The 27,208-nt window shown below is 41.6% G+C and overlaps 1 protein-coding gene across 1 annotated transcript in view; it reads right to left on the bottom strand.

Annotated features, from left to right (window-relative positions):
- Positions 1 to 9,812: 9,812 nt before the first annotated feature.
- Positions 9,813 to 27,208, bottom strand: part of Ndc80 (NDC80 kinetochore complex component) — a 35,230-nt gene continuing 17,834 nt past the window's right edge. The window contains exons 11-17 of the mRNA XM_055610124.1: positions 25,884 to 26,089; positions 24,091 to 24,243; positions 21,117 to 21,206; positions 14,709 to 14,801; positions 13,587 to 13,717; positions 12,580 to 12,682; positions 9,813 to 10,310 (exon numbers count right to left, since the gene is read on the bottom strand). Coding sequence (XP_055466099.1) covers positions 10,173 to 10,310; positions 12,580 to 12,682; positions 13,587 to 13,717; positions 14,709 to 14,801; positions 21,117 to 21,206; positions 24,091 to 24,243; positions 25,884 to 26,089 — 914 coding nt within the window. The 3' untranslated portion in view covers positions 9,813 to 10,172. The remainder of the gene's footprint in view (positions 10,311 to 12,579; positions 12,683 to 13,586; positions 13,718 to 14,708; positions 14,802 to 21,116; positions 21,207 to 24,090; positions 24,244 to 25,883; positions 26,090 to 27,208) is intronic.

A 27,208-nucleotide genomic window follows, 5' to 3' on the forward strand; every position in this document is an offset into this window, starting at 1 on the left:
AGGTCACCCTGGAATACACAGTGGATCTCAGGCCAGCCTGAGCCCCGTGTCTCAAAAATCAAGCCTGAGTACAGTGGCAGCTCTGAAGAGAATTTCCCAGGGCTTCTAGTCTAAGGTTCACAGAGGTGGTGTCTGAAAAGCAGGGTCCATGATGGTGTCACAGTCTTCCAGAACCGTGCACACAGAGCACCACCACTCTTGGTCCTCGCCGGCAGGCGGAAGGGGATGTTTGAGGTGAGTATGACCAATATATGCTGTTTACATGTATGAAATTGTCAAAGAATAAAAGATATTCCTTTTTTTTTTAAAATCCATGCTATTTTGACACAATGGTTGCAGAGAATGAATCTGGAGGAAGGGAAAGATACTCTCATGATACTGTGTTGGTGGGTACATTTCATTATACATTAGTCCAAACCTCTAAGTGAAAAACACCGAGGACAGGGAGACGGCTCATCGGGTACAAACACTCTGCAAGCGTGAGAACCAGCGTTGAGTCTCCAGAACCCACACAACCAAGAGCACCTGCAATCCCAGTTCTTCGGTGGGGCGGACGGGTCAGCTGGTATGCGGTGCAGAAAAACAACAGAGACCCCTACACAAACAGGATGGAAGGAGAGCACACCGGTTAGGCTGCCTTGACCGCCACCTGTGCTCTGTGGCACACCCCTGCGTTTGTACATATGAATGCACGCACGTCCTCTGCACACACTGTGAACGCTGACGTAAGTTACGCCTTTGGTGCTAATGACATGTAGGTTCCTCACTTGTAACAAACGCACCACTCTGGTAGAGGATATCAACAAACAGACTGTACGTGTGTCGGGGCAGGGGCTTCGGGAGGGTGGAGGATGTATCTAAATTAAACCAGAAACTTCCTTAAGAAAATGAAAACTGATTGATTGATTGAGGCAGGTTCTCCTGTAACCCAGGCTAGACTCCTCAATATGGAGATAAAGATGGCCTTCAACTCCTGATCCTCCTGCCTGCATGTCCAGGGTGTCAGGATTACAGGTGTGAGTGAGTATGCCCATTTTTGTTTGTAAAAGTGTGTATGGGTAAGTGTTCAGGTGTGGGAGTCTTCACGTAATGCCATCAGTATTAATGCTTGCCTGAGCTAGATTTGCCTAGCTTCTGTGTCACAAGAAGAGGGTGTAAAGCAACATGAACCAACCCTCACTTTCTTTAAAATTAAACTATGGTTAATTCTTCTCAGAACCGGATTTTTTTTTCTTTTTGAAATTCAAACAGTTTGTCATGGTATGAGAGCTGTCAGAGTGGGCAAAGGTGCAGAGCCTGATTTAAACCCTTTTTAAGGACTAGTAAAACATTTGACATGAGTCAGAGCATCTGGACCATCTGAGTTACAAAGTACGTCAGAGTAATCTGTGCTTGTATTCCTTATCTGATATCAGGGCACCCTTACACATACCTACATTCTTTCAGACACGGTCCCAAAAACAGCAGAAAGAAAGCAGTCTCCTTCTTCTGACAGTTTCTAGGTTTCGGTTTCCTGAAGGGAAGTCATCTGCTCTGTGAAAACCGGCTGGTTCTCACACCACGCCTCTTGCGGGACTGTTAGCTCGGTGTTACTGAATGCATCGGCATCCCCGGAAGCCAAGCATACAATACCCGCGGACGTCATTTAGTTATGCATGGCCGTGGAAATCTGAGAGGTGAGCACGGGTTTCTTCCCTGCGTGCCTCAACGCCTGTACGTTTTAGTCAAGTAACGCCACCAAGTGGGATTTTGCCAAGCCCAGGCCAGTCTGTCTCTCCGTTCAGCCATCTTCTGGCTTGAAATGACTGCAGGCTGCTCTTCTCACAGCGCCTCTGTTGTCCCTGGGGAGTTAGTTCCTAACACTTCTGAAAGGTGATCTCGGGGTTTTCTAGAGGAAACAGTCCATTTGCAAGGATAGAGTTACAAAAATCACCCTGTAAGTGCTGCGCACCGAGAGCCAACCATCTCCAGCCTTCGTCACACAAAAAGACCCACTTTCGAAGGTAACCCGCCCCAGGACAGAACAGCAGAGCTAACTCTGAGTTTTCATGGTCCGCCCCCCTTTGGTTTTAGAATAGCTGTTTCCTGTTTCTACGGCTGCTGGGTGTGTCTCTCCTCCTGTTCGAGACCTCAACCTTAAAAAAAAAAAAAAAAAAAAAAAAAAAAAAAAAAAAAAAAAAAAAAAGGAGTCTCAAAAAAGAATAAAGAAGTTAAAGTCAAGTTAAAGTTCACACATCTTCACACACCCGCTGTTTACTGACAGGGTTCCGTCTTAGATCCACCGGGCCTCAGCTCTTTCCATTTTGGACAATGTTTTGCCTTCTTGCAGAACTAAATTGTCCGAACCGTGTTGCTTTTCCAGAACAAAAGAAGTTGACATTAAATAGTATATTGTTTCAGCTTTGCAAGTCTAAAACCTAAATACTGCTTCCGGCTAAAAGCCACATTCCTCAAGGCTCACTGTTTTCAAAACCAACCTGACAAGGAGGAGACAATAGAGGGCATTTAGTGGTTTAATTGTGTTGTTCTCTCCCCTTTGTCTCCCAGGCCTCTAAACTTTTTCCCAGGAGAGAACTGTGATGTGTTTGAAAACAGCCAGAGGGGATGGAAGGAAAAATTTGTCCCAGATATTTAACAGCTCTGAGCATCCTCAGGCTCCACACGAACCAGAGCTCCCACCTTCCTGTGGCCTGGATGCCCTCTTGCAGCTACAACCCCACTCGGCTTTTCTGTAGTGATTTTTTTCATCAGCAAAATCACTTCCCCAATCGGCACCTTGAACTCTAACCAGGACTGGGGAAACTGTAATCATGATAAATGATGTTTTCCTCTGGACACAGAAACATGATTCCAACCAAACATGATAAAAGCTGTACTGCATTTGTACAAAAATGACTAGTTTGTTAATGGATCAACCCACAGAAAGACCTTATAATAAGGCCCCTTTGACTTGATCTTATTAAGACACCCCTTGATAGGTTATTCAAAAGTTCAATGACAGGTATGGTGTAGTATATGGGCTTTCCTATAGCTACTGAGGTTTGTTTTTAATTAAAAAAAGATTTGTTGTTTTATGTGCATGCTGTTTTGCCTGCATGTATGTGTGTGTAAGAGGGTGCCAGATCCCCTGGAACTGGACTTGACAGTTGTAAACACCATGTGGGTGCTGGGAAATGAACCCAGGTCCCCTGAGAAGGCAGTTAGTACTCTTAACCACTGATCCATCACTCCAGCCCCCAATTTTTAATTAAATTTTATTTGTGTATTTGTGTGTGTGTGTGTATATGTATGTATGTATGCATACATGTATGTAGGTACCAATAGAGGCCAGAAGGGAGATTTGGATGCACAGGAGCTGAAGTTACAGGTGGTAGTATGGCTTCCTGATATGTAATCTCGTAACTGCTGAGCCATCTTTCACACCCACCTTTAAGTAACTTACTTAGGATTTCTCCAGAGAGAGACTCTTTGTGCCGTCCTGGATGTTCAGGAACTAGCTCTGAAAAGGCTTGCTCAAACCGCAGAGATCTGCCTGCCTCTGCTCCCCAAGTGCTGGGGTGAAAGATGTACATACACCACCACCACCCAGCATTCCTTTTTTTTTGAAGAGAAGTTTTACTGTGTTGCTGTAGTTGTTTGTGAAGTTCTGAATTTAAGCTCAAGTAATCCTGTGCTTCTCAAATTTGGAATACAGATGGTTTCTCTTTGAAGTTTTATTATTTATTAGATGTTTTCATTAATTCTTAACGATTTCCCCATAAAATTGGAGTCCCTGGACTCTTCCCTTCTCTTTCTCTTACTTGAGTGAATCCCCACAGTTCCTTTTCTTGTTCTTTTTTCTCCTCTGTCTCCTCTTCTTTTTTTCCTTTTTGAGGCGGTCTCATTTAGCCCAGACAGGCCTCAGATTCACCATGTAGCCCAGCATGTCACCATTGAATCCACGATCCTTATACATTTACTTGCCCAGCGCTGAGACGACAGGTGGATACCACCAGGGCCAGTATCTTAGTTACTCTTCTACTGCTGTGATAAGGCACCATGGCCAACACAACTTAAAGACTAGAATGTTTAATTTGGGGCTTCAGGTTTCAGAGGGTGGGTCCATGACCATGATGGAGGGGAACATGGCAGCAGGCAGGCAAGAACAGCACTGGAGCAGCAGCCGAGAGAGAGCTCACATCTTGAGACACAACTGGGAATCATGTGAGCTTTCGAATTTCCAAAGCCCACGTCAAGTAATACTCCTCCTAAGCCTCTCCAAACAGTTCTACCAACTGGGGAGGGAGGGAGCGCCAAGAATTCAAATATATGAACCTTCTCATTCAAACCTCCACATCCAGTTTATGGGTGCAGGAATCAAACAGGGCTTCAAGCATGCTAGGCAAGCCCTCAGCTACACCCCTGGCACCCAGTTCCCTTTCTTTGCAATGGGATGGTAATTTACTTCCGGACAGGCCTCCTGTAGCTTTCAACCTGTGGCTCGCCTTCCAGTACCCCACTGGCTGAGAACATCTCGACCTGTTTTATCTACGCCCCGCTCCCCACCCCGCACTCATAGATCACCACCTTCCCTCCCTGTGTCGACTGGTATGCCAGGGCTAATTAGCCATTTCCTCTTCTCTACAGTCAACTCCATGTCTAGCCTAACTCAGTTCAACATCTTCCCCTTCTCTCCTGAAAATGGAACGTTCAGGAGACCAAGCATTCCACTTTCCACAGCTCTTCCATGACAGAAAGAATGAAGGTGCCGGGGAGGGCACATCTGGAATTCTTTTCCTATCTTCTAAGCTTGACCTTTGTCCAGAATGCTGTGTGGCAGAAGCTAAGTCACCTCATGATGAACAGGAAACAGGAGGACACTAGGTATAGCCTACACAGCCACTCCTACCCTAGTGACACACATCCACCAGCTAGGCTTCACCTAAGCCTCCAGCACCTCCCCAAACAGCGCCAGAGGCTGAGGACCAGGCATTCAATACATAACCTGTAAGGGGACCTTTCACATTCAAGGCACAGAATACTTAATTAGCTAGGTCTGCTATTACATGCCTGTGATCCCAGCAGTCTGGAGGCCGAGGCAGGATGACTGTGAGTTCAGAGCCTGGAACTAATTTATCATCTAATTTCTGGAGAGTAGACACTTTTCTGCTTGTGATGCTGAAAGGTAAGAAAGGACTAGTTTTCCCATTAGTCCATCCCTCTGATAACACACTGCTCAGTTTGCATCTCTTATTTGTGTGCATGTTGTGTTCATGTACCTGTGTGTGCGCATGTGGAGGTCAGAGGTCCACTGTGTCTTCCTTTATCTCTCTACCCTTTATCTTCTGAGACAGGGCTTCTGTTGGATCTGGAGCTCACAGGTTAGCTACATGGGCTAGCCAACCAGGTCTAGGATCTACCGATCTGCTCCAACTTCCAGCTCTGAGGTTACAGACACACCCCCAAGCCTGGCTTTTTGCAAGGATGCTAGGGGTCTGAACTCAGGTCTTCATGCTTACACAACAAGCATCTTACTGATTCAGCCATCTCCTTAATCTCCTGGGGTTTGTGCCTTGTTGATTCATTTTTATTTTTGAGACAGGGTCCAGTCTGGCCCAGAACTCATGGTTATCCTCCTGCCTTTGGAGTGCTGGAATTACAAATATGCGTAACTGGCTGTATTCTTTTAAAACAGAGAACTCCTAAAGTTTCCCAAGATGGCCTCCTTTTTAAAAGATTATTTTTATGTGTACGAATGTTTTGACTGCATGTATGTGTGTACATCATGTGTGTGCACAGTGCCCACGGAGATCTGAAGACAGTGTTGGATCTGGAACTGGAGTTGCAGATGGTTGTGAGCCATCATGTGTGTGCTGGGAACTGAACCCAAGTTCTCTGCAAGAGGAGCCAGTGCTCTTAACCACTGAGCTATCCATGAGGTGGCTTTTTATCTCCCGCACAGGCTGGTTTTTCTTTCTCTCTCAGGAGCACTCATCTTACCACTCTCCCGGCATGATGAGGGTCACATGTACCTTCATCTATTTGTGTTTTAGCCTACTAGGGTGAAGTGGCCTGCTTCAGAGCTGATCCCTTCCTTCATTCAGAGGCTGCAACGTCTGTAAAGGATAAGCCGCCCCACTGTCATAGCCTTTCAGAGAATGTTGATACTGCCTGTTCTCCACCCACCCAGCCACCCCACCAACCACTTACCTGCTCAGCCATTTTACCAGCCCACATTTAACCATGTCTTCCTGGCCCGTCACACCACACCCTTGGTTAGTGTAACGTCCCTTGGCAACATGAAAGCTAAAGTTGTGTAACATTTACAGTTTCTTTTGCTTTGCTCATGTTAACATTTTGCTCAGTTCAGCCTCTTGAACAATCGCTTGATTTTTAAGATACTTTGCAAAACTGCTTTGCTTCCTCCACTTTTATGTGGGTTCTAGGGATCAAACTCAGACAACACCACCTTTGGCCCACTGAACTAGCTCACCAGCCCCATTGCCAACCTAAAAAAAACTTACCTAATTACAGACAGACTGAGAAGCAGAAACGCCACACCAAGTTCTTTTGGAACAAGGCATATATTCCTGAAGGTACTTTAACCCAGTCTAATATCCGAACCCTCTTTGCATTTGTGTGTACATATACATATAATACATATAATATATATAATACAATAATATATATATATAATACATATAATATATATTAATACTAGACAGGATCCTAGGCTGGCCTTAAACTTCTGATCTTCTACCTCAGCCACCCAAATGCTGGGATTACAGACATGTCACTCCCAGCCCTTGATACTTTTATAATAATCCAGAGAAGTTTAATTTTTATTACTTTCTTTAGATACATTTTAAGAAGTAAAACATACAGGGTGCTGTGGTATATACTATAAGTCCCAGCTACTTGGGAGACTGAACTAGAGAACTGAGATCATTAAGGCCTAAGAACAGTTTGGGCAGCATAGGAAGACTCTAGCTCAAAGACAAAACAAAACAAAAAAGCTGGGCATCTATAGCTTAGAATCTGTAATTTCAGCTCATAGGAGGCTGAGACAGGAAGACAGCCATGACCTGCCAGACTATCCTTTGAAAGACAAACAAACCGATAGGGCAGGAGAGAGAGCTCCAGGACTAGATTTGATTCCCAGCACCTATAAGGTAGCTGATGACCATCTGCAATTCCAGTTCCCGGGATCCAACATCCTCTGGCCTTTGTGGACATAGGAATGTATGTGGGGCAGATAAACATGCAGGGAAAAACTCATACATACTTAAAAAAAAAAAAAAAAGAAACCCAGACAACACAAAAGTGTTAAATCTAGCAGCATAAAACCCGTATCATAGCCAAATGGTATTTACTCTACTAATGTATAGATGTATTTTTGTTTTTCTGACTACTTCAGACTGACAGCATTTTACACACAAGCTAGGCGAGTGCTTAACCACCAAGTTACAATCAATATAATAAGCAAAAGGGGGTCTTTAAAATCTCGTTAAATGTAAGTTATCACAAAAGCTCTTGTCCTTGGTGGAAAACACAAAGCATCTTACTAGTCACCTACACTCAGGGCATGTATAGAGGCATGTCCGGCTCCTTGCTGAGAAGGATCATTTCTCTGTGCCATGATGGTGGCTCCTATATCCTCCTGCTGTTTCCCAAGTACCAAGAGTCCAAGGCATCATGGCGGTAGCCGTAACTGGCAGGTCAAGGTACCCTTTCTCTAGACAGAATGAGGCCACTCTGGGGAAGGGACCTCTGATTTGGAGATTTGGGGAGCACCGATCGCCAGTCGCTCAGATCGCAGCCAACCAAGTGCAGCTCTTGGTTTTCCACCCTCAGGCCTCCTTATCGCTGGACACAGTACCACATAAAGCTCTCTGATTTTTCATAAACACGTTGTAGACTGCAGGATAGTGTTCTGTCCTTTCAGAGTTCTTTAAGCTGGCATTTCGGCTGTGCCTTTAGAATCTGTTTCAGCATTCTAAAAGGCCAGCACAGTCGGCAGCTGCATTGGTCATGGGTTCATTCTCATTTCTTTAGTTGTGTGGCTAGAACTTTGTTCCTATGGATCAGGCATCCCTTAAGCCCTGCATAATTAGAGCTGATACTTAATGGCAGGGAAAAACAAGTCCATTTGAGTGTCTCTCTGCCCTGCTCCTTTTTCTGTTTAGTATTGACAAGGTCTCATGATCCTCTGACCTCAGTTGCCCAAAGGATGGATTACAGATATGAACTACCATGCCAACTTTTTTCCTTTCTAACTAAAGTTTTGCTTTTGGGGGTGGCGGTGGTAGTGATTGTCTTGCCCAACATACAAGAGGCTTTGAGTTAGGTCTCCGTGACACATAACCCAGACATGGACAAACTGCTTTTACATTCATGCTTAGGAGGTGGAAGCCAGAGGGTTAGAAGTTCAAGGTTGTCTTCAGCTATATAGGACATTTGAGGCCAGCCTAGGCTAGACTTTGCCTCAAAAAATTTTTATTAATAAAGGAAAAGTTCATTTGAATTAATTTTATTTTTTTCTGGTTGTTGTTTGAGACGGGCCAGCTTGGCCTTTAACTTGTTATGTCACTCAGGCTCTTTGGGCCTCTTGGCATCCTGAATGAGTGCTGGCAAATAGACGCTGGCCATCACGCCTAGCTGAGCTTGAGGCTCTGCATGTTTGCTCTAACAGAATTGTTCCTTTTTCTTTCCCACAGCTTTGGGATCGAGCTCAAGGGCTTTGACGAGTACTCTAGCGCTAGCCTACTCTTACGGTGCCCACTACTAGTCTATCACACTAGATCCATTAAAAGAATAAATTGAAAGCTATGGATTTCCCTCTGGGTTCTATTTTAGTAGCAACTCAGGGTTTGTTTAATTTAGCCACTATACTTTATGTATAATGTTCCACATTAAATAACTAAAATAGAATTGGGATCTCAAGTTTTTACAGAGCTTCTCTTTCTCACAGAAGGGATCGTCTGTTGAATAGAGCCCTGGGTTTGCTGCTGTGGACTCAGCCTGCTATCAAGCACCCAGTTGTTCTCCTGAAACTACCGTCTTCACTCAGGCCAGTGCTGCTCTGCTGCTCAGTCAGCCTTAGGAGCAACAGTAACTCCATCAGTCTTTGTAAGTGGTTCTTCCCACAGGGCTTGCACCCGACACTGTGGCCACCTTGGTACCCTAATACACAGGTTCGGCTTGACTTGGACTGGCAGAGTTAGTCTTTCACTGCCTCTTCCCCAGCAGCTTTTCCTGCTAACAAAAGTTTCAGATGTACCAACTTTTATGAGTGTCCACTTAGCGGTCTTTTATTATTCTTGGTGCAGGGAATTGAACCCACAGCTTTGCCCTTTAGCCAAATTCTTTACCTGGACTACATCCTCAGTTCAAAAAAATTTTAAAACCAGGCATTCTTTAAACAAACGATCTGAAAACTTTAAGTAAAGGACTGTGTATGTCTCCTCTAGGCTTAAGTGAGAGCAGCTCAGGCTTGGTGACATTCCTTTATGGGTGGAGTGAGGAGGCAGTGTGCCCTGGCCTGAGGTTATATAAAGGGTTCATCACTGACTGGCATGGGAGACTTTGTAGAGTAGCCTCCCTTAAGTTCCCAGAGCTCTTCAGTGGTATAGCTGTTTGTGAGTTGCCTGTGCTGTGGGCAGGACTCTTCATGGTGTAACTGCCTATATGCCATACAAGGTATTTCCTGGTGGTGTAGCTTGAGTCATTTGTAGTCCTGTACGTAACCCCAATGAACTTACTGATGCAGCAAGCTGGATTTGGATGGAATCTTATTTATTTGGTTTGTTGTTACCCTTTCCATCTGTGTGAATAGATGCTTCTTCCTATCTCCCCAGGAAAAGTCACAGGACAAGGAATACATCTGGCTTTGCAGGCCAAGCAGTCTCTGTTGCATATTTTATAACTGCCATCACAGCAGGAAAGAACTTGTAGGCAGTGAATGGGTGTATCTAACTTGGTTCCACTGTATTTCTAACTTCCAGTGTAGACCATACCATGTACCTTCTCATCACATCACAGAAATGTCAGGGAAAACTCACTAATATACTTTATTAACTGGTCTGTTACATCTAAAAGGTTAATCTATCATGTTACCACAATTTTGGAATATAAATACTTTCAGCTAATGTTATGTCTATGAAAGATACAAGATAAGCACCATTAATTTATCTTCATTCATCAGGAGCCTTAAACAGGACAGCGTTAGTCTTATATTTCTCTGCAATCTCTCTGATATTTTCCAGAAGATCTTCAGACATGCATTCTTCATATTCTCTGTTAGCTTTAGCAATCTGTTCTTCAAGATGTTTCTAGTGAAAACAATTCAAAATTCACAACATTAGTTTTATTTCAAGTGTGATATTTACATATAAGAATGACATTTATAAATTGAGAAAAGAACTATGTAGATGTAATGGTAGAGGACTGTAATCTCAACACTTGAAAGGCTGAGGCAGGAAAATCAATCTGGGCTGCCAAATAAGACCATTTCAAAAGAAAAAAAGGCCTCACACCTGGCTACCAGCTCCACGCTATCCTGTGCAGGGCAGGCTGGCATTGGGCCTAAGGTGAGCAGAACAAATCTACTAGCCAAGAGTCAGGGCAGAAGTGATGATGGCCATCAGCCTGCAGCAAACAACCACAACTGAAGAGGACAGGCTCGCCGCCAACCTGCCCCTAAGTTTTGATGGGCCACACCCAACAGGCAGATTAATGTCTGGAATGCTCATGGAAGAGATGAGAGAATCAGGAGAACATTCTGGGAGCTACAGTTGAGAAACTGTCTGCCTATTCTTATGGAGAGCTCTCTAGTCACCATGTTCTTCATGATGAATTCTGCCCTAAGCCCTGACTTCGAGCATTTTCCATGAGATCCATATAGTGACTCCTGTTGTATTCATTTTCCTGACATGCCTTTACTGATCTGTTTGTGGTGAGACTTGTCTAATTGGAGGTTGCCTTCCCACTCAACAGTGTTGCCATTTGCATGGAAAAAATTTAAAGCAAATAAAACTAAAAAGAATATTCTTATATTCTTATGCATTCCATTTTATTTTTGTTTTGCTTTGGTTGGCTGGTATTTTAAAACAGGGTTTCTCTGTATAGTCCTGGCTGTCCGGGAACTGCTCTGTAGACTAGGCTGGCCTCAATCTCACAGCCTTGAATGCTTCTGTCTCCCAAGTGCTGAGGTTCAAAGCACATATGCGCTACCACCACCTGGCTGCACCCCATTTTCTTAACATTTTCCCTTCTCTTCTCCAGAGATAATCATTTGGCTAACTGATGTGCTCTTTAATACCCCGGATCCTCTCAGGGTTATGTGTGTATTTATAATATGCAGTCATTTCTGCAGATGATGTAGCCCTGGCATCCTGGAACTCACTTTGTAGACCAGGCCGGCCTCGAACTCACAAAGATCCACCAAAGTCTGCCTCTAGAGTGCTGGGATTAAAGGTATGTGCCACCATGCCCCGTGACCATTGTTTTTTGCCGCTGACTTGTTTCTATTGTTTTTAAAGATGGGTCATCACTCTAGCTCATGGTGGCCTGGAAACCATGTTGATCTTGTTGCTTCAGGTTCTGGAGGGCTAGGAGTACAGTCAGGTACCACCATCATGCCTAGTGGCGGCCTGCTATTTCACAGTTCTGTTATGTCGATGCATACAGCCATAGTTTTATTCATACATTGCTGGATCATAGTCACATATTTTTTCATTGTTAATACATTTTTATATTTTCCTAGGTACTTAAGGTTGAATTATTACACTCTGCCCAGATAAATGTCCATGACCCAATTCTAGGAACCTGAGACTGTGTTGCACAGCAGAAGGATTTTTGTTTTCTTTGATTTGTTTTTGAGACAGTGTCTCCCTTTGTAGTTTACACTGGTCTTAAACTTGTGATGCTCTGGCCAGGCTACCTAGCGTTGGGATTATCATCCTGTGCTGTTCATTACACCTAGCCTTAAGCAAAGGATCTTGACATTCCAAGCACTGGAATTTCAGGATGTGCTGCTACGCTGGCTAAGAAGATTCAACTTAATTTTATCAAGAGTTTCTTTTTGTATCTCCCTTAAAAACATTTTATAACCTGTGAGTTGCAAAGATAGTCTCACAATCTAGCCTCATCTTACGTTCAGTCTATCTGGACCCGAGTTCTGCGTAAGGGAGGATCCAACACCATCAACAAATGTTTCCCTCAGCATTCTGCAGTACTTCCTTCTCAAATACTGATCTCATTCCTATGTTCATACATCTACTTCTAAACTTTTTATTTCAGACAGGGTGGATATGAACTCATAGCAAACCTCCTGACTCAGCTTCCTAAATGCTGGAATTACAGGCATGGGCACCATGTCTGACCTACTCCCACCTGCTTTATGTGTGGTGTGTGTGAACATGGGCAAAACACTACTTTATAAATATACAATGGTCTCTTGTAACCTTGCCACATCGGTAACCAAGATTCTTCTAATAAATTACAATTTTCCAAAAAAAAAAAAAAAAAATTGTAATTTAGTTCTTATAGAGACAAAGTAGAAAATGTCTCTTAGAATTCAGTAAAGCCCTCCATACTTACCTCCAAAGACCCTACATGTGTGGCAACCATCTCTAAAAGACGCTGTAAGTTATTTCCCACCTTTCTCCTTTCTTCAGTGGTGGTCTGCACAACTAATTGGTATCTACACAATTAAAAAAAAAAGACAATTGTTTGATGTCTAGAAAACAAATGAATAAACCAGCACAATGTAGAAACCTGAGAAAAATGCAAAATTTGCATTTACTTATGTTACCATTTTCCCTGAGAATATTTGGTGAATGCAGAAAGCCTTACCTGGTAGAATCCATCTAAATTCCATATACAATAAGCACATCAGCTGCCTCAGTTCACTGCTTATGGGGTCAGCTTCCCTGGTGCTAATACCTTCCATCCCGTTCAGAAAGACCTTCCACCTCTTAGCCCAAGTGCTAGGCCACAATGCCTAGCTTTGTAGGTCTTCTTAGTTGAAGAGTTCCATGTTTATTGTATTACTTATGTACTTCTTAACTATTTAAGATGTATCAAGCTGGGTGTAGTGGAGCACGCCTTTAGTTCCAGCAATGGCAGGTATGGATCTCTGTTCAAGGCCAATTGCTCTATAAATGAGTTTCAGAACAGCCAGGGCTGCAAAAACAAAACCCCCAAACCAAACCAGTAACAATAAAATTTACTTGTTTCCAGGCATTAAAAGCCATTTAATAATCTAGTTGGGCAATAACTATAATAATGGCAGCAGGTTTCTTACGTTTTAAGTTTTTCTACTTGAATTCTTTAAATCTTCTCATTCTTTGCACCCCACATAGCTTTATAATAGGAATTAAAGGAAAAACAAAACAAAACAAAACATTTTGAGACAGGGTTTCTCTGTCCCTGGCTGTGTAGCCTTGGCTGTCCTGGAACTCGCTTTGTAGACCAGGCTGGCCTTAACTCACAGAGACCTGCCTGGCTCTGGCTCCTAAGTGCTGGGACTAAGGTATGTGCCACTGCACCTGGGCAGATCCAGTTTTACGAAGTGCAAAGAATCCTATCTGGTGAGGTGAACTTACTCCCGCTGGACAGACTCTAGCTCATCCATGGCTTCACTGAGGCCCTCATTTACAGCGCTCTCTAGCAGGTGTTTGTGTTTCTCCAGGGACTCAAGCTCATTGGCACACTTCTCATCTTCTTCCTCAGCTTCCTACAGGAAAAAAAAAAGTCATTTTCCTTGAAATGCATCTTCCATTTGCTCTAGGTATACTAAAAAAGTATAAAGCATTTAAATAACATAATGTTGCATCATTTGTATTCCCAAGGTGTTGACAGTCTTCTTTAACTATTCCATTGGGGATTCCGAATGAAAAACACAAATGTGCCCTTTCCAAGAGGATTCTGGTAGCAATTCATTCAACAGTGTTCTAAGTCTAATTTATAAAAAACCTGGAATTTTGATTAAATTTTTCACACAGGTATTAACTATGTATAACAAAAGTAGTTCCAAATCTCAGATTCCTAGGTTTGTGAAGATGAAGTGTGGACTTATAAAGTCCTTCATTTAAGTGCTTCCAAGAATAAATTTAGACTTTCAAGATTAAAACATAATAAAAGTAAAAATGATCATTAAATACCTCAAATCTCATGTGCAGTCAGATTTTGTTTTACATTTTCTAAATTTTACACTGCTGAAAAAAAAAAACATTCTATATATGATATAGTACAAGGCAAAAGGTTGCATTCTGTTAGTTTAACCAAATAATAGTATAGTTGGAAGTTTTAATTATGTAAGCCTTTAATCCCAGTACTCTGGGAGGCAGAGACAGGTGGATCTTGTGAGTTCAAGCCCAGGCTGGCCTACAAAGCCAGTCCAGAACAGCCAAGGCTACACGGAGAAAGCCTGTCTCAAAAAACAAGAAAGGAGAGATTATAGTTTTATTACATATTTTTGAGACATGGTCTTGCTATGTGGCCAGGTGGGGTCTCAACCCTGTGCCAATCCTCTCATCAGGGTCTTCCAAGTCCTGAGCTTACAGGGACGACTTCCCAGCTGGCTTTCTGGTTGAGTTTTGAGACTGCACCAGTGAGTGTGTGCCACCACATGCTGCTAAGACTTCAGAGTGACGCCAGAGTATGTGCACAGTCAGTCAGTCATGACAGAGCTCTGGCTAGGATGCACAAGTGGCTCAGGTCCTTACCTTAACTTTTTGTTGGTAAAGGTCATCCAGCTTTTGAACCTCTTCCTTCAGCGTCCTCACAATCCTCTTGCTTTCTGTTTTCATGGTGTTCAGCTTGGGGATAAAACTTTGGTTGAGAAATCATAACTAACACAAGACATCAAAATTTCGTTAGCATAAAATTTTATATTTTCTTTGATATATAACATTTATTTATTCACTGTGTATATGACTATTTCTCTAGCATGCATGTCTGTGTACCAAGTGTATGCCTATTGCCTGCTAAAGAAGAGGACATCAGAGCCCTAAAGACTGGAGTTAATGGATGGTTGTGCGCTGCCATGCGGGTTCTGGGTATCAAACCTGGGCCCTTCGCAAGACCAACAAGTACTCTTAACTGCTGAGCCAATTCTCCAGCCCTTGTTTTTCTTTTAACAAATTCCATTTTTTTTAAATTTTTTTTTTTTTAAGATTTACTTATTTATTATGTATGCAGTGTTCTGCCTTCATGTACGCCTGCAGGCCATAAGAGGGCATCAGATCTCATTGTGGATGGTTGTAAGCCACCATGTGGTTGCTGGGAATTGAACTCAGGACCTTTGGAAGAGCTGCCAGTGCTCTTAACCTCTGAGCCATCTCTCCAGCCCCAAATTCCATTTTTTTAAAGATTCTATTTTATGTGTATGAGTGTTTTGCCTGTTATGTATGTATGTATGTATGTATGTATGTATGTATGTATGTATGTATGTGTATGTATGTATGTGTACCTTGTGCATACCTGGTGCCCCTGGAGTCCAGAAGAGGACATCAGAGACATTGGAACTGGAGCTGCAAGTGGTTGTAAGCTGCCATATGGGTGCTGGCAACTGAACCTGGGTCCTCTGCAAGAACAGTAAGCGCTCTTTTACTTTCCAGCTCCAGCAGCTACTTAAATTTTTTTAAAACACAGATGTCAAAACATATATTAGGGAAAACACAGCCTCTTTAACAGATGTTGCTAAGAAAACTGGGTATGTACTTGTAGAAAAATGAAACTAGGTCCTGAGTCTTACCCTAAATGAAACACCGAAAATGGATCAAAGAACTCATGGTAAGACCAAAAATGTTAACTAGGGAAGACAGGTCACCTACATCCTACATCAACAATCTCCCTATGCAGAGGCAGGAACCTCAAAAAGACTTTAACAGCCCAGGAAATAACCCCAAGGACTGACTAATGGCATTATAGGGAATAACAAAACAAAACAAAACTGCATAAGAACAGAAATAACCCACAACTGAAGAGACAGCCTACAGAATGAGAAATCCTTGCCAATTATGTATCAGATATGTAAGAAACATATGTATGTTTGTACTATGTATGAAACATTAAAAATTAAACATCAAATCTACTACATGAGGTAGTGAAGTGAATAGAGTTCTCAAAGGTAGACATAGTTATGGCCAATGATATTTGATGAAGGGTTCAACATTATAAGCCATGAGGGAAAAGCAAATTAAAGATGACTTGTGATTCTACCTTACTTGCTTAGAATGACTTTCATCAAGAAAACAAATGACAACAAATGCTGACAAGGATGTGGGGAAAGAGGAAACTCGTGAGAATATAAATTATTGCAGCTATTATGGAAATCAGTACTAAGGTTTGTCTAAATTAGAAAGGGGTAGGAGAGCTGGCTCAGTGGTTAAGAGCACTGGCTGCTCTTACAGGGGAACTGGGTTTGGTTCCCAGAACCATATGGGAACCAAACTGTCTTAACTGCAGTTCCAGGAAATCTCACATCCTCTTCTGGTTTCTACAGGTACCAGGCATATACATGGTGTATATACATCCATGCAAGAACAATACTCACACATATATGTATTCAGGATGAATACATCTCTGAAAACTACAGCCAGAACTATCATATGATCTGGCCATCTCACTTCTGAGTGCACACCTGAAGGATTCTAAATCCTACCACATCGTACTTGAACATTCATGTTTATTGCTGCAATATTCTCCAGAGTTGGGAAGTGGAGTCATTCTAGATGTCCATCCACAAAATGACAAATAAAATGTTGTTTATATAGACAATGTAACTTTATTCATCTACATTAAAAAGATCATGGGACTGAAGAGATGGCTCAGCAGTTATGAGCACCTGTGGTTCTTTCAGAGGACAAGAATTTGATTCCCAATACCCACACCAGGTGGTTCACAACCAACTGTAACACCAGCTTCAGGAGGGTCCAACATCTGTGATCTCTATGGGTACCTGCACTCACATGCATATATACATATTTAGAAGTAATAAAAAATATGACATTTTCACAAGATGGGTCAAATTGTAAATCGTTTTGTTAATAGAAATAAGTTGCATTCAGAAAGAAGTTGCATCCAGAAAGACAGACAGTATGTGTTTTCTCTCCTATGTGGAACCCTGATTTAAGTTTCTATGTGCAAGTGTGATTGTGTATGTACATGTATGGTTCATGAAAGCAGAGGGCTGTGAGAGGGAAAAAAAGATCCTAAGGGGTGTGGGACAGGGAGGGGGCTTGAGAAATGGTAATAAAATATTGTACCAGCAGAGCAGAAAGGAGGCTGTTATGGGCAAGGGAAGAGCAAGAGTGGATACGGGGAAGGGGGAGGCAGCACAGTAGAAGAACAAAGCATGTGTAAAAAGCTGTGACGGAACCTACTACTTTGTAGCAGCAGATCTGCTAATGGACAATGTTTGTCCCTGCAGCCCTCTTCCCACTTGAAATGGCGTCCACAGGTGCGGTGCTATAGTAGCACTGGCAACATCTATTACAGTGCCAGGCAGATGGTCATGCGTAAAGTGTTTGTTGTGCCAGTTGTGGCTGCGCAAGCAGCACTTAGGAGGCTGAGGCCTGAAGCCTGCGCGTTAGAGACTTCTGTGCTAAGCGAGGCCCTGTCTTAAATAAGGCACACATATTTGCTAAACACATCTCAGTGGCTGTTACTTAGCTTTGCATTTTATGTCTTGCAGGGATTGGTTTAATTTTCTTTTTTATGATGCCTTTTATGTTTAACACGGTGACAAATAATTTCCATGTCCTAAAGTCATCCAACCTTTAATATCTGAAAACACTCATCTGTAAAATAATTTATTAATGGAATCTTTTTTGAGAGCTAATTTTTTTTCCCGCTGGTTACTTGACTTCATTTTGAGCCAATTTTGAGATTTTTATTGTTTCTGCTGTAATCCAGTTTATCAGTTTTGTAACTTTTTTTTTTTTTTCCTGAGACAGGTTTTTGCTATACAAGCCAGGCTGGTCTTGAACTTGCTACGTAGCTCAAGCTAACCTTGAACTCAGGATCTTCTGCCTCAGCTTCCAGAGTGCTGGGATTACTGAGATACGCCACCATGTCTAGCTCATCAATTGTCATTATTTAAATAATTTTTGTGTATGGGTATTTTCTAAGCATGTGTACATCAGTGTGGCCTGGAGTTTCTGATGATTGTGAGCCTCCATGTGGGTGTTAGGAACTGAACATAGGTCTTTTGGAAGAACAACAAATCCTCTTAATTGCAGAGCCACGTTGTAGAGGATTTTAACCCAGCAACATGGCTACTCTGGTGGGAACTTTATTCCCTCTGGCTGGAACATGGTACAGCCTTAGTTCACACCTTCAACCCCAAACAATGAAGGTAAAGTTAGTTTGTAGAAGAAAGCAACTTAAGAGTGCAGGGACAGAGAGAGACAGTCAGTGTGGAGGCAGTGTAGTGAAGTTGAGTTGGTGGCAGTGCAGAGACAGTTTTACTGGGACAGTTATACAGAGACAGGTTACAGAGAGAGAGAAAACAAGCTAGACATGGGTGAAGACAGAATAAGCCAGAGAATGAGAAGCAGCCAGAAGATTAGTTGCTAGAGTAAGTATGAGGCCAAACAGAACAATTCAGTCAGAAGCCAAGAGAAGCCAGTTTCAATCTGTCAGCTTACAGAGGCATTTGAGCCAGAACAGCTGAGTTGAACCAGCCAGTCAGAGTTCAGAAAGAGCTAGAAAGGGTGAGCTAATGCAGCAGTAAGTCTCAGAGGTTGAAAACATTCTAGGCCTAGGTTACTGTATGGAAGCTAGAAGCTTCCAGGATTAGGCCCAGGTTAGCAGACAGAGGCAGTAAGCCTCCAAGACAATTACATCAGCAAAGTTACTTTTATACCACCTCTCCAGCCCATCAATTATTATGTAAATAATTATTTTATGTACACCAATGTTTTGCCTGTGTTTATGTATGTGTAGCATATGTTCATGAAATTCAGAACTGGAGTTGCAGATGGTTGTGAGCTACCATGTGGGTGTCAGGAATTGAACTCTGGTTGTCTGTAAAAGCAACCAGTGTTCTTCACTATTAAGCCAACTCTCTAGTTCCATATATATGTAATATATATATTATATATATGTACGTATGTGTTAAGCATGGGCTCATGTAACCCAGGTTAGCCTCGAACACTGGATTTTCTTGCCTCTCAAAAAAAAAAAAATTTTTTTTTTAACTTTGGTCAGAGTGCAGGGAGTCTTATGGAGGAAGAGAGGAGTGGGAATAGAGGGACATGGAGGGGACAGGAGCCCCGCAAGGAGACCAACAAAACTAAAAGATCTGAGCCCAGGGGGTCCTGCAGAGACTGATGCACCAACAAAGGACTATGCATGGAGAGGACCTAGACCCCCTGCTCAGATGTGGCCAATTGGCAGCTCAGACTCCATGTGGATCTCTGAGGGAGGGGATCAGGGGCTGCCTCTATCATGTACTCAGTTGCCTGCTCTCTGATCACTTGTCCCTGGTGATGCAGCCTTGCCAGGCCACGGAGGAAGAGGATCCAAGCAGTCCAGATGAGGCTTAACAAGCTATGGGCAGATGGCAATGGTGGAGAACTCCCCTTTCAGTGGACTAGGGGAAGGGGATGAGGGGAAAAAGGAGGAAGATGGGACTGGGGGAGCTGAGGGAGGGGGCTTCAATAGGGATATATAATGAATACACAGTGACGAAAAAAATTTAAAAAAGATGGATTTCTATATATACCGTATTTCTTCATAATTCAAACTAACTTGTGCTTTTTCTAAACATAGTTCATTTTTCATTTTAAAATTTTCTGTCTTTTGGGGACTGGAGAGATGGCTCAGAGGTTAAGAACACCCGCTGTTCTTACAAAGGTCCCGAGTTCAATTCCCAGCAACCACATGGTGGCTCAGAACCATCTATATTAAGATCTGGTGTGCAGGCAGAATATTGTATAAATAATAAATAAATCTTTAAAAAATAGTTAAAAAAATAGTTAAAATTTTCTGTCTTTTATTTTTTTGAGCTAGGGTCTTACTCTGTGGTCCAGCATGGCCTGAAACCTGCAATCCTCTTGGCCTCTACTTTCAGCATGCTGGAATTGCAAGTACAAGGCAACACAACTGGTCTCTAGCTTACTGAAGAAAAGAAAAGGTCCTCCTAATACATTGTGTTCCCCCCCACACCTCTTTTTTTGTTGTTGTGGTACCGGGGATTGAACCCAGGACTGCAGGCACATGCTAAGAAAATATTTTCCGCCCACACTGAAAACACCTCTCTGGGGATTACTTGGATAGTTACTTATGAAATGCCACAGGTTTATTTATAGATTAAAAACAAAACAAAACAAAAACAAGTTTCTGTTTTGAGACAGATAAATACATTAAATCTTGGCTAGAACAGTTCTGGAAAAGTCGAGTTAACCAGGGCTTCATCATTGTTTACAATCATGCAAGCACAGTTTGAGTGAACTTGAAGCAGTCTTAACATTAAAAGTAACTAAATACATGGTGTCTCAGGGTTACAGATGGCATTATGTCTCCAGCGTCTTGTCAATCCTCCCTGTCAGCCTCTGAGTGCTGGGATGACAGGCTTGCACCACCACATCCAACTGAAAACTACTTTAATAAACTTCCCCAGGCACCTGGCTCATTCTAAGACTTCACAGCCCGGAATGAAACACTTGGCAGGAAACCTCTTAACTGGTCCCAGCTGACTGGCTTCTCAGCACTAATGACACATACTAAGTTTAAGAAACCCACTACAAATCTACTTGAACATAAGAAGGACACTAGTTTATGTCAAGAATCAAGCAAAGAAAATTGAGTTTCTTCTACTTTATCATAGTGGTAAATGAAGCCTCAAATGGTTAAAGAACTTAGTTCCTTTATATGAAGCTGTCAAGATTAGCACCAACTTTCATTTTTCATAATTTTATTAAAATTTATGGAAAGCATAGGCAGACAAATTTCTGAGTTCAAGGCAGCCTGATTTATAGAATGAATTCCAGAACAGCCAGATCTACACAGAGAAACCCGTCTCAGAAAAAAACAAAAACAAAAAACCAAAAAGTTAAACTAGTACTGCTCAGAAAGCACGGGTCACACTCGTGTTAGGCTTTAGTCACTTTGTGCCACACACTTACTTGTTCCAAAGCATCCTCTAGGCCGATCTTTTTATTCACAGCTCTGCTAATTTCTTCTTCATTTTCATTCAAGAGTTCTTTGAGAGGTAACTAGAAAATACATAAAAATGTGGTGAAAAGATATCGAATTATAAAACTTTTAACATTTTCAAACTAATACACCATTGATGAGAAAATACCTTTGATTCTTTTGAAGGCAAGGCTTAGGAAAAGAAAAAAAATGCTGGTCTCAACCTTCATCCTCCCAAGTGCTAGAATTACAAATGCTTGACACATGTCTATGTGTTTATATGCATGTACATGCGAGTGCAGGTACCTGCTGAGCATACATACTGGAGCTGGAGCTCTAAAGTGCTGTAAGCTGACTGATGTGGGTGCTTTGCACAGAACCTGGGTCCTCTACAAGAGCAGGACACACTCTTAACCATAAGCCATCTCTCCAGCCCAGTCCCCATTTCTCTTAATACCTTGCAAATACCTTGTCTTCTAATCTACTGATTTAATTTCAACATTATATTTCATATATATATATAGTCACTGTTTTTTATTTAAATATTTATTTATTTATTTTATGTATATGAATGTGCTATCTGCATGTACACATGCCTGCCAGAATCTGGCACCAAATCACGCTATAGATAGTTGTGAGCTGGGAATTCAACTCAGGACTGCTGGAATAGCAGAAAGTGTTCTTAACCATTGAGCCATCTCTCCAGCCCCCTATTTCACTGTACTTTTTAAAACTGAGATAATACTTACTTTAAAATGACTAAATAGAAATAGTTAAGTAAAATTAAACTTAACTTGAATCTAAACTTAATGGATTTAGTATACTTGCAATGTTATTCAGGTTACTGCTGGCCTCTAATTTTAACCAGTTCCTTTCCTGGTGCTGTGCATCAAACCCAAGACCTTCTGCAACAAATATGGGCTCTGACAATGACTGTGGATGCACAAGCCTCTGACCCACAAATTTGAGGCCATTCTAGATTACAAGTTAATTTCAGCAAAATAAAAATAGGGTATGTGTTGGTATAATATGCTTGTGGAATGTATATAATTTACCCTTGTTCATTCAAACACTAATTTCTCTACCCCACTATCTGGTCTCAATCCAGACATTGCATTGTGATGCTTATTTTAAGCATCACCTGTCTCAAGTTTGTGTAAACATGCCACCATTTGTTCTCTATATTGTCAATTAAACAACCAGCCCCAAATCTGAACAATGGAGAGAATAGGGTGGGACATCCTGGTCCAGAGGGGAGGAGAAGAAAATGAGGAGAGTAGGCAGAGGTCGGCAGGAGAGAACTTGGAACCATGAGGAGGGATGAACTGGACCTAAGATGTGACTAAAACCAAGTATAATAGGTAAAATCTGAATGGGAGGAAACTATATGGGCTTGGAGGTTTAGGATGGAGTAGCTATTGCCCAGCATTGTACTCTAGGTTAACTAAATAAATCCCTGTCTCTGTGTGGTGATTTGGGTATACAGCTGGTTTAGGAGTAAGCACTATTTAACTAAAAGATAAATCAATAATAAATATTAACTACCCACAACAGATGTGCAAGACTGCTCAGTGGGTAAAGCCCTTGTTGTGTAAGTCTAGAGGCCTGAGTCTGAGCCCCAGAAACCACTTAAAGGTGGAAAGTGAGAGCTGACCTCCACATGTATGTCATTGCATGTACTCTTCTATATACCCCTCAACACGCTAAAAAGAGCAAAACAAATGAAAACCCTTGCTGAACCCCAAATCACACAACACAACAAAGAGCTACCCTAGCCCCCTCCTGTTTTTAAAAGATTCAACATCTTTTTATATCTCTTTTTCAAGTAGCTAGGTTGACTGATGAATGGTATCATTCCTAACTGTATCTATTTTCTCTTTTTGGATTTATTTTTTAATTATCTATGTGGCTACATGTGCATGTTCAACACACATGCCTGCAGGGGTCAGAGGCAAAATCCCTGGAGCTGGAGTAACAAGTAGGTGTGAATTGCTGTAGGTGCTAGAATTCAATTTGGGGTCTCTGTAAAAGCCCCACACATTCTTAATGACTGAGCCGTCGCTCCAGCATCCTATTTCTACTCCCATTGTTCTGTTACTTTTTAAAGTATTTCTAGAGCTGAGAGTAAGGTAAATTTCTTTCTTTCTGAACACATTCTCTGTACCTGAATTATCTTTTACAAGATTATTTGATTGACACAATTATTTTATTGCTCCACTAATATAAAACCATTCAAAGCAGTGGGGGGAATCTAGTTGGCTTGATCCATTTAAGCAGCACCTGTTCATCAATAAACTTTCTCAATCTCTGAAAAAACAAGGTTCTACTTTGTGTTTTATCTCTAGCACACGACTGGTCGGGAACAGGTTATACACAACAGATCCATGGTGGATGAATTCACCCATCCAAGTACAAAACCAACCAAACCCTGCTTAGCTTCCAATTGGATGAGATCAGCAGGTTCAAGAGACTAGATGAGAAACTCTCAAGGGAAAAATGCATAGCGTTTGACTCTTACACTTTTGTATTCAAAAGCTAATTATTTCAAAGGTGGCATTTTAGTACTGACAATAAAACTACAATACTTATGAATAATCTAAAAATTTTAATATAGCAATAAAAATTTTTTCTTCTCAAAAATATCTCCTTGGTCATTTCAAAATTAAGCCCTTTTTGTTGTTGTTATTTTGCTAGTGTTGCTCTCCCAAGAGGGTCATAGGTAGCTTGAAACAAAGGTTACCTCAGATTGTCAACACAGTCCTGATACCTGTCTTATTTGTAAGCAAGTTTCTTTGTGGATAGTTGGATGAAGTAAAGTAGGTCCAGAGGAAAAGGCTTTTTAAGTTCAAAAGTCACATATGAAACAAGATTTCTGCCCCTCAGAAGGAAGAGCTCAGCTCAGTCAGTGTCTTACTCCTTGTCTATGCTAGGTCACAATAAACTGGAGTTTGAACACATACTTACATACACTTGAGCCCTGTATTTGACAAGGCATTTGGCACCAGCCTCAGGATTAAACTTAATTTCAAAGTCATAGCCTCTGGAATTCTCAGCACCTTTGGGGATAAGCTTTAATTTTCTAGCCAACTTGTGGTACTCTGCTAACTGTGCTTCAATCTGGTAAAGAGAACAAAGAGAGATGTTAACAGTTATGCAGCCCTTTACCATGGGGCTCTCAATGGCCATTTCTGCAATTCTACACAAGCTGTATGCCAGCTTCTGGTAGTTTGATAAATAAAAGATAGCAATTCTAAAATATGTAAATGAAAGGTCTGTAAAATAACTAAGTCTGTAATTAGTTGGCGAGCAGCATACCACTGTTCTTTCATTTACTCCACATAATTTAGATTAAGTCCATGTTTCTTTATCAACGAAAATATACCTTCTCAAACCTAGAAAATTAAAACATTTAATTACCAAAAATAAAGGAAGTAGATCATTTATATTTCAAAGTGTTAACTATATTGAAAAAAATTTAGTAGTTTGTATTTCTTTGTGTCTTTAAGAGCTACCTCTGAATTACGTTACCAGAAAGGTGTTCTTTCCCTCTACTAGAGCCCCTAACTTCCTATACTCTTTCAGATTATGACACGACATATTTGTTCACTTTTACTAGCTGAATGCAAGCTCTATAGAAGCAGATATTTCCCCTCCCTGGCCTGAGAGCACAGCCTGGCAGTCTTCCCCCCCTTCCCTTTGTTGCCCTCTTGTAACACAGTGACTCCCTAGGACCAACTGGTAATTTATGTTCTACTGCTTCTGGCTCCTGTATAGTCTAAGAAAAAGCCAAGAGTTCACGGCATATGTCTGGTTTCTTGCTCCCACAGTAAACACTCCTGATCTTTAAACATAGCTGCAGCGTAATCATTCATAGGAGTGCTGGAAGGCTACTACCAGAGTTGAAATGTGGGGCAAACGTTTAGTAGAGAAGAACGTTACAGGTGAACTGTTCAGAGTGTGTTTGTTTCCTAGTGGGATCCTTTGACACTGCTCTTAGCCAGCTCTCAGGTACCCAACACACTTAGCTTTGCTCACATGGCCAGAGCTGGGCCCCTCCGTAGGCCACTGCTTACCTACTTACTAGACTTTCTTTTCTTCTTTCAGTGTGTTTATCCAAATAAATCTGTTATTCTTTTTAGCTTTGTAGAACCAATGTTTACCTAGTCCAGAGACTTATAACCTTCCTCTTACACAGTACTTGAGATAGAATACCCTGAAGTAACTTCAGAGACACTGAGGCAGTCTAACTACCTTCATTTTTAAAGCAAGTGAAAGCTGAAAGGTTAGATGATGCAGACTATGCATGCAGACAGTAGCAAATTGCAGGCTAAAGCTATACCAAGGCTGACTAGATTCTAGGTTCAAACTTTGGGTGCCGCATCCTTTTCTTTGGGATTGGGGATTGATCCTGATATCCCAAGCATGCTAAGCTTGTACTCCATCACTGAGGTTTACTCCTAAGCAGTTCTTATAGATGTGTGTGTGTGTGTGTGTGTGTGTGTGTGTGTGTGTGTGTGTATATGCATATATCTTCTCCACACTGGGATGGAGCTTGCCTAAGAGTCAGAAAGATAATACAGATGACTACTCACACTGAACTGCTGACTCACTCTATGTTAGAATCACACACACTTCTTGCCCCTGCCCCGGGATTTCTTGTTTTGTTATCAGAAAACTGAGCTTATCTTAAATTTGACTGACATATATTGGGTGTTAATGAATTGACATAGGATATGAGCATTTATACTGTGACTTACGGCCTCTTTGCCTCTGGCGTATTTTAATTCCTCATTCCACATTTGTTGTTGTTCGGCCTCCAGGTCTTTGGTTAACTTATTAATGGTCTGCTGCAATTCATTTTTTTCATGATTTATTCTCTCAATGTCAGCGACTGAGTACTTCTGGTTATCAACAATATTCTGTAGTCGAGCGTTCTCCTGTTTTATTGTTTCACATTCTAGTTCTGCATTGGAAGAAGCACAATTTTCAAGTTTAATTTCTACAAAGAAACCGAAGCATCATGTAAGATGGCTGATGTTTACGCATTACTTCACGCACATACACATTGCTTTTGGGTAGCTGGTCCTACTTCATTAATGATGCCAGCCAAAACATCTACCGTTTTATCTTAGCCTCTTCCACACTGGCTTACTCCAGCTTCACAAAGAACTATGTCAAAAACATGGGCCTAACCAAGGTTTCATTCAAAACAAGCATAGGTTTGTCTCTGTTGACATTCATTTTAAATGCTTCTAATAGTCTTGTACAAGTTCTTTGCATTATTCAGAAATGTGGTTTTTATAGCACAATAGTTGGTAAGCTCTACCTCTGAGGTGGTTCAAGCAACTTTAAGCATGTATCGTGTATCTGCACAAAAGCACGACAGATCTTTCAGAATTTAAATATGACCTATTCATTTGTAGTCATACATGGCTTTAAGTAATCAAGTAAGTTAACATATTTAGAGAATTAAAACAAATGACAGATGAAATATTATTCTTTCATCCACTCAGCAATTTTTGAACAAAGTGTTCGCATAAGAAGCAGGAGGTATTAAAATGGTATGATTGGTAAAAGAATGGGGACCTAAGTTCAGATTCCCAGCACCCACATAAAGTTGGTCATGGGTATGCATCTGTGACCCTAAGGTTATGGGTGGAAGGTGGACCAAAGCGGATCCCTAGAGGTCAGCAGCAGCCAGCCTAGCTGAACAGATGAGCAGCAAGTTCAGGGAGAGGCCATGACTCAAGCTAAGGTGCAGAGTGATCAAGGAAGACCTTGATGCTGGTCTCTGGCTTACGCATGCATGCATAGACACACTGCACAAGTTCATATAAGCCCACACAAAGATGTACACAGGCCATGTACACAAACACACACAAGAACAAGTGATTATATGCTAATGAAAAGATAATATTAGTATTGGTTTAATTACATTGGGAGAGCGAGAGAATAATCTATGATAGAGAATAGCAGAGGATGTTGACCAGCGGACAAGGATACAATATTTAGAGTTCATTTATAGCAAACACGATATACATAATTGGATTATTTAGAAAATCTTGATTTTAGCACATACTAT

The sequence above is a fragment of the Psammomys obesus genome, unplaced genomic scaffold (assembly GCF_907164565.1).
Source record: "Psammomys obesus unplaced genomic scaffold, mPsaObe1.curated_primary_1811, whole genome shotgun sequence".
Lineage (NCBI taxonomy): Eukaryota > Metazoa > Chordata > Mammalia > Rodentia > Muridae > Psammomys > Psammomys obesus.